The 8,438-nt window shown below is 34.8% G+C and overlaps 1 protein-coding gene across 2 annotated transcripts in view; it reads left to right on the top strand.

Annotated features, from left to right (window-relative positions):
• The window catches only part of MYSM1 (Myb like, SWIRM and MPN domains 1), a 42,340-nt gene that overhangs the window by 12,553 nt on the left and 21,349 nt on the right, over nucleotides 1-8,438 (top strand). For both annotated transcript variants that reach the window (XR_003004663.1, XM_024756226.1), the window contains exons 8-10: nucleotides 1,996-2,768; nucleotides 6,525-6,655; nucleotides 7,773-7,876. Coding sequence is in view for 1 of the 2 variants with exons in the window: in XM_024756226.1 (XP_024611994.1) it covers nucleotides 1,996-2,768; nucleotides 6,525-6,655; nucleotides 7,773-7,876 (1,008 nt within the window). In the remaining variant the exon portion in view is untranslated. The remainder of the gene's footprint in view (nucleotides 1-1,995; nucleotides 2,769-6,524; nucleotides 6,656-7,772; nucleotides 7,877-8,438) is intronic.

Raw genomic sequence — 8,438 nt, 5'->3', positions numbered from 1 at the left:
TTTTTTTGCGGTACGCGGGCCTCTCACTGCTGTGGCCTCTTCCATTGCGGAGCACAGGCTCCGGATGTGCAGGCTCAGCGGCCATGGCTCACAGGCCCAGCTGCTCCGCGGCATGTGGGATCCTCCCGGACCGGGGCACGAACCCGTGTCCCCTGCATCGGCAGGCGGACTCTCAACCACTGCGCCACCAGGGAAGCCCTACATTTTCTTTTAATGTAGTAGGATTTGAACTGAGCAGGTCCACTTCTATGTGGATTTTTTTTAATAGTAAATACTATAGCACTGCACAATCTGCTGGTGCGGAATTGCAGATGGGGAAGAACTGGAGATGGTGAGGAACCGTGTATACGGAGGGCCAACTATAAGTTATATGCAGATTTTCAACTGTGTGGACGATTGGCACCCCTAACCCCCTTGTTGTTCAAGGGTCAGCTGTAATGGGGTTTACCCTGTATACAAGATTTATCTAACTTAGTGTCATTTGGGCATAGGAAGTAAGTAATGGAATGGATTCATTGTAAATCAGTCATCTACTACCTCTTTTAATCAGCAAAAGTATTTTCAAGACAGCCTGCTAAGGTTAAGGTATTATGGAACAGAATAAGCCTAATTTAGTTATTCTTTTTTTTTTTTTTAATAAATATATTTATTTATTTTTGGCTGTGTTGGGTCTTCGTTTCTGTGCGAGGGCTTTCTCCAGTTGCGGCGAGCGGGGGCCACTCTTCATTGCGGTGCGCAGGCCTCTCACTGTCGCGTTGTTGCGGAGCACAGGCTCCAGACGCGCATGCTCAGTAGTTGTGGCTCACGGGCCTAGTTGCTCCGCGGCATGTGGGATCCTCCCAGACCAGGGCTCGAACCCGTGTCCCCTGCATTGGCAGGCAGATTCTCAACCACTGCTACCAGGGAAGCCCCTGACTTAGTTATTCTTACTCCCGTGCTCCTCAGACTAGAATGTGCGGGGCATCTTGTAGTGTCAGTTTTACTCAAAGGCTTGAGGTGAAAGGGTACATTTTAATATTAAAAGAAACAATACATAATGAAATATAATGCAAAATTTTATCTAAATTCTTAAGCTAAAAACTGGAGACTTCAAATAAATAGCAAGGTTGTTAAAGGCTATTTCAGGCTAAATGTCCAAATCTCCTTTTCCCTCCTGCTACCTTTTCCTTCTCCTCTACATAGTAAGCCAGTTAACCTCAAATATGACATCCTGGGAGTCTATTGTGATAAAGGATCTAGAAATAATCTCTCTTTGGAAGCTGTCATCCCTTGGGTATATCAGTCATACAAGATTTTTCAAAAACTCTATATGTAACAAAGGTTTTATTTCAAATCATATATACTCATTGACATTTATTTTCTTTTCCTTATTGCATTACAAGATATTTATGTTTATAATAGCAGATGTGATAGATAATTTCATCCCTTAAATTATAAGTTCTATAATATTGGAGCTACATTAAATGAACCTGCTAAAACCAGTTTGTTTCTATTGTCTTTGTATTTAAATAAAAGATGATTTTAATTTACTAAGTGAAGATATGTGAGATAGACTCCTTTAACTAAAGGATTTTTTAGCATTATAAAAAATGATCAGCTGAGGTATCAGACATTCTGAGAAATAAGCCTTTACAAATATCTTAGAGAATACCTTGTATGACAGTTGTTTGGTTCATTCTTTATGGCTGATCTGAGCCAGATTCCTGTTTTAAACTTAATATTGAAAATTAAGTATTGAATAGTAGGTCATGATTATTTGATTAATAAAAATCACCAGACCATGAATGAGTCAAATACATTTATGGAAATTTGAAATGATGATCTTTTACATTTAAAATGCAGTTGTAAACCCTTCAAAGAAAAGAACAGTAAAGGTATAATATACCATTGACGTGTACTCAATTTAATAATTTTGTATCTATCCTATTTTTTTGTGCCAGTGATTACATCTTAAAATGCTAATATTATGGAGGTTTTATCTTGATTTTTAATAAGGTAAAATCAGATGGTCCAGAGAAGGAAACAGCAAATCAGAAAAACAGCAGTGGTTTTCAGATGAAAAATGAAGCTGAAGGCACAAAGGCATGGACACCATCAGGTTTAAGGGGTCGTGCTGATCCCAACTGGAATGCTGTAAAAATTGAAAAGTTATCTGATGATGAAGAAGTGGACATCACAGATGAGGCAGATGAGTTGACTTCTCAAGCTCCCCAAAAGAATCTTAGCAGTGATCTCTTATTAGATATCTCTAAAAATAAAAGTCATGAAACCAGTAAAGGAGAATTCATTGCTTCTGACAGCCAGGAAGATCCCATTTCTAAATCTTCCAAGGAGTATCTTCAGAATATAAAGCAAGGTGAGATGGAAACACTTTCAAGCTCAGGAAATACATTTTGGACTGAAAATCACAACACCAGTGACCAAAAATCAGTTGAATTACATGATCAGAAATGTAATAAACTGATGAAAAACTGTAATAAGCATGATGGAAATGGAATAATAGATGATGCCAGGCAGTTACCTTCTCCAGAGCCTTGTGAAGTTCAGAAAGACTTGAGTGATAATGAATTGCTTTTTCATTCTTCCTGCCAAATGGAGGAGGAGAGCCATGAGGAAGAAGAGCTTAAGCCACCAGAACAAGAAATAGAAATTGATAGAAATATCATTCAAGAGGAAGAAAAACAAGCAATTCCTGAGTTTTTTGAGGGACGCCAAGCTAAAACACCAGAACGCTATTTGAAAATTCGGAATTATATTTTGGACCAGTGGTAAGGAAAAATTGTATTTTTGGTGCTGGTTTAAAACTTATGATACTCTAGAGTATTTACTTAGGCCTATGCAGAATTTAGTATTTTATATTCCTAGTGTTCCAGAGAGCTTTAACATATTATATATTTCAATAGGCAAAACTTACAATTTCTCATAATGAAATCTTTTGAAAGTTTTGGTAAATATTGTCATCTGTAGCTATCTTAACCCATCTGTCTGTTCTTTAAGAGTCTGTGGTCCTAGAAGAAAAGGGATAGATGATTGCCTTAAGAAGCGGTTTCTTAGGACAATGTTAGGAAGATATAGAAAACACTAACTGCATGGGAAAAGGGGGAGAATGTCTTAGTTTATGATGTACTTTGAGGTACAAAGAGAGGAAACCTTGGTGACAGGATAGTATCATTAAATGTGGCTAGATTTCAGAAACCATTCTAAATAGCTGCCTTAAATGCTTTCAACTTTGAACTTGTGACATAATGTGTTAATAATTCCTTCATCAGTATATAGGAATTTTTTGATATATTAAGTTTACACTCTAAATTTTCAGTGCCTTTTATTTGAATTATTTACTCAGGGATGGGGAACAAACCAAAAACTTCCCACCTTCTTAGCTTAAGTGCTCTGAAAGTGATTTGCATTTTTCATAATAGTTTAATTAAGATATCATCAAACATGCATAATTTTCATTGCTTTAGGAGCTACAGAATTGTGTAGAGCCATCTTTACAGAGGGCTTCTGCTGTAACCTAGGAAGATTACCAAAGGAAAACAACCAGGCTTACTAAACTAGTAACTTTCATTTTACCCACACAATATTAAGTATTTTGAAATCTAAAGATAGCCCTATTCTAAAAGAAAGAATTTTTTCTTGTTCTTGACTCTCGTTTATCTTGCAAATGGTTGAGGTTAGGAAAATTCTAGGTAAGGGTGGTATCAAAGTAAAGAATACCTATGAGGAACCACTCCTGACATTTGCATAGTGTTTTATAGTTTACAGAAAGCTTTTCTCTGTCATCTGATTCCTCACAACAATCTTGTAAAATAGGCAGGTGGTATTTTCTCTATTTGATAGAATGATCTTGAGGTCAGGAGAGGTTTAGGGAGCCGCCTTGAATTATACAGACCAGCTGCTGACAAAAGAAGGACTTCAGTGCAAGTCTCAACTCTGTAAATCACTCTTTCCATTATTCCACATTGCCTAATTCACACTATTAAAAAAGACAAATTAAATTAAATCTCTGTTGGTATCTAATTTTTTTTTTTGGAAATAAGAGCATGAATGGCCAAAATAAAAGTGCTTCAAAATAATGTGCTTCAAAAGTGTCTATAAATTATCAGTGACTACTTAATGTTACTGTAATCAAACTTCATTTGTTACTTTGAATTTTGGATTTATGAGGCAGAATAATTTATATGGATAGCATAAATTATATGGCAATAGTTTCCTAATGTCATTTGCTTTAGTTCATGAAACCAGTTACATATTGCTGTTTCAGTATGATGATTTAGCCAAACAGTGTGAAAGCAAAAAGGAACGTTTTGAACAGGAACTCAAACCTATTCTCTTCAGAAATAGAAGAGAGTGTTTAGAGACTAGAGGCAGTATTAAAAAAAATAGAAGAGTTAAAGTTTTAAAGATAAAAAAAGTCCTGCTAGATTTGTTTGTTGCTAAAAGATCCTTTCCATAAAAGCACATGCAGTTAACTCCCTGTTTAGGGGAATATTTTATTAGAATAGTAATCAGTATCACTATTGAATACTTACCAAATGCAATGCATTGTATTTAAGTCATCTCTAGTCCTCTTGACAGCCTTGTCCTCATTTTACAGATGAGCAAAATGAGGTTCAGAGAGGAAAAGGAACTTGTTCCAGGTCACATTAGGTGAAGGTGATTCCAGAGACTGCAGTCTTGACCCATTATTTTCACACTTTCAACTCTGGGCCTTGACTGACTTTTCATGCTGCCTTGCATGTTTTCCCCCCCGCCAGATCTTGGTGAATCTTGCTTCCTCTTCTCTTTCAGTTCTGCTCAAGAGAAATTAGAGGCTTTCTCTGACCACCCTGTGTCTATAGTAACTCACATATCTCCTCCCTCTCATTCTCTAACCCTGCATTTTATGTATCTTATAGAACTTATTACCACTGAAAATATTATATTTTTATTTGTGTGTTGTCTCCTCTCTCCCCAACCCCCCATGATAATGTAGGCTCCATGTTCATTGTTCATTGTTACGTCCCTAGTGCTTAGAACAATGCTTGGAATACAGAGGCAGGTTGAAAGAGTGAATCATCATTATATCATAAACAGATATTTGTAGAGGCCTTACTATTTGTTCAGTGCTGTACTAGTACTAAGCTCTTTGTTTAAAGCCTTTCAATTTGGATAAGCTTTAATTAGACCAATACAGTTTATAGATTCGTATCGTTTTTTGATAGCTGGGTATACCATGCCCATTCCAGCTTTCTTGCCTTCATTTGCACAGTTTGTTTACTTTTCTTTCAAGATACGCTGAAATCTCACCTTTGTAATGGAACTTCTGATACCCTCCCACATCACAGATTACTTTTTACCCTCCCTGAAATTTTATAGAATTTATGATTTTCAATTTGATTTCTGCTTAGGCCTTCCCTAAACACCCTATCTAAAATAGTCTGTACATATTTCTATCCCCTTATTCTTCTTACTGTGTCTTCCTAGCACATACTGCTACCTGACAACATAGTATATATTATTCATTAATTTATTGACTATTAGAATGTAAGGTCTGTAAGTTCAGGAACTTCAGATTCATCTCTGTACCCTTAGTGCCTAGAACAGTGCCTGGTGTATAGGACACAAAATAAATACTTGTAGAATAAAGATTGATTAAGAAATACCTATGTTATATGATATATCTGAATACTTGGTTTATAAAGTCTGTGTTTGAATCTTGTCAGTTTCTTAAGTCAGTGCTTTAATCCCTCTCACCTACTTGTTTCCTTTCCTCTAAAATAAGAATGATAAAATCTGCTTTGTAGAGTTGTATATAACCCTTAGTACAGCATCTGTTATAAGCACTCAGTAATTGTTACTGTTATTAAGTTCTCTGTTACTTAAACTTTACGTTGTACCATCTAACATGGTACATTAAGTATATTAAGTAAATGCATGTTTTGTTATGGAAACCTCTTATTTCTTTCATAGTCTTTGTGTGTTTCTTGATTCCTTTAGAATGCCCTGTAGTATCTGTTTCTGTTTTCCACTGAGAGCACTTAATATTTACTAGCATAATGATTAAAAACTAGTATAAAACTTTTAAGCATTTACAAGGTAGCTTGTAATTAAAAGATGTTGTCCAGCAAAGTAAAAGTAAATGAACCTAAGCAATTTATTAAAAATTAGAGTGTCTAATACTAAATATTTTCAATATATTATGAATATACCCTTTTTATTCAAAGATTCAGGCTTGCATTTGGATCTGTAGATAAATAACACTCTAACTTCAGAGTCCTGGGATAACTGAAATCTATTGAATTTAATATTGGGGAAGAAATGATACTTGTAAAACTCACACTATACTTGTAAGTTACTGTATCATTGAAAGATTTTATTTCAGAAAAGAAAGTACACTTGGGTGTTATGTATTAACGTTGTCTGTACACATTACATATTGAGAGGGGGTACATTTTTAAAATATTTCAAATATTAAAAGTTTCCCCCAGAAATCTTCTTTTATGTTTTTATTTATCCAAAATAATTGTACTTCCATCTCTTAGGGAGATATGCAAACCGAAATACTTAAATAAGACCTCAGTACGTCCTGGCCTGAAGAACTGTGGGGATGTTAATTGTATTGGACGGATTCATACATACCTCGAGTTGATAGGAGCAATCAATTTTGGATGTGGTAAAAATAAAAACCCAACAACATCTTTTACTCGACATTTTTTATCCTTATAGCACCCATTAATTTCTTTGATAGTTAGAATTCAAGTTAGACTTATTATAGATATAGAATACAGAAAGATGCTATAACGTTATAGAATAAATGTATTATTGAGATTTTGTTTTGAAACAGATTTCTGTTGATAAACTATGTTTCCTTTTAACCTACATTGAAAATTGGTGGTATGATTTTAAAGGAAGAATATTCAGTCTAACTGGTAGAAATGATTTAAGGATGCAGTTCTTTGTCAAGTAAAAGTAATTTTATGAAAAGTCCAATCAAAGCCCATTTGATTTGGAAATACTGTGTTAATGCTAGAAATACTGTCTAGCAGTGTTTAAATAAAGAAAATAATTTATGAACCTCTACACTTAAATGTAATAAAAGTGCCAAAATATTTTTCGTGGTAGAAAGTTTCTTTCACCCTAGTTTTTCTCAAATTTAAGCATATTTTTAAATGTATTCCTCCCTTTTATTGAATTAACATGACAATTTTGAAGAAAGATAATAGTTATAGTTGCAAAGTGATAAGTTAATTAGAAGCTTGTAACCCATAGTTTGAGAGGAGTATATTCTGTATTCTGTGTCTATGAAAAGACAACCAGAAAACTTCCTGTCAGAGATTATTTCATTTCATGTAGAGAGAGAATTTATAGGCTGCCCTGGGATCTGTCCTCCATTTCAGCATCCTTGTTTGCCCAAAGCACGGTGTTAGGACTGGCTTTACAGGAAAACTAAGGTGTCATACCTTCCTTAGCCACTAAAAGAAAAATGAAATCATGTTTACTGTATTAGACTTGCAAAGTTAACAAAGTGGGCTTAGCACTCATTTAATCAGAAATTAAACAAATGACCCATTTCCTAAATGTTTCATTTTATTGCGATTTCCTTATAATAACAGCATACTTTTATGTGAGAACTACCAAGTAGCACATCAAATGTGTATTGTGGAAATAAGCTCATATTTTTTTAAAAACTTAGATATTGGCTTATAATTAATAGTATAGATGTACCTTCCTATTTAACAAATGAGTTCCACAAAATAATAGATTGTTTTGTTTTTCCTGGATTCCAATAGAACAGGCTGTATATAACAGGCCACAACCGGTTGATAAAGTACGAATCAGAGACAGAAAAGACACAGCAGAAGCGTACCAACTTGCCCAGCGTCTGCAATCTATGGTAAGCAGTCCCTTCTCTCACTAAATGATCTTTCCCGATTGCTCCTTACCCTGTTAAGAAAGATATGCCTACTTCTCTTCCCCTGTTTAACAAATGGCAATCTAGTAGAAGAACAGGTTTTCACTTTTATTTCACCCAAGCCATTCACTTTTTTGGTTTCCATTCAGTTTCATGTTGATTTATGAGGCAAAAAACAAACCCCCCAAATTTAAAAATTCACACACAAACTTCACACAGAAGCATGATGTGTCGCTAAAGTGGTCTTAGACTGCTTTGTTTTGATTTCTGTATCTAATATATCTTGTTTTTTTAAATATATCTTTTAAAACTGTACAGTTTAGCTCTTTTTTCTCTTTCATTTGTTTTTTGTTTGCTGAAAATTCTTACCGTAAGTTTTAACTTTGTAGAAGTGCCATTCAAAATATTTTAGCCTTTATTTTTTAATTCTTGACGTTAGTGAGTTTTATAGTATCTTAAAATGCATGCATCTTATTTTGAAAATAAGTGATCCAACAAGTCTCCTAAAAGGCAGAGTCATATTGTGGTCTTGTTGACTTTACTG

The sequence above is a fragment of the Neophocaena asiaeorientalis genome, unplaced genomic scaffold, assembly GCF_003031525.2.
Source record: "Neophocaena asiaeorientalis asiaeorientalis breed wild unplaced genomic scaffold, Neophocaena_asiaeorientalis_V1.1 scaffold205, whole genome shotgun sequence".
NCBI classification, from domain to species: Eukaryota; Metazoa; Chordata; class Mammalia; order Artiodactyla; family Phocoenidae; genus Neophocaena; species Neophocaena asiaeorientalis.
Note: the sequence above shows the minus strand (reverse complement) of the source record. Positions and strands in the feature narration are given on the sequence as shown.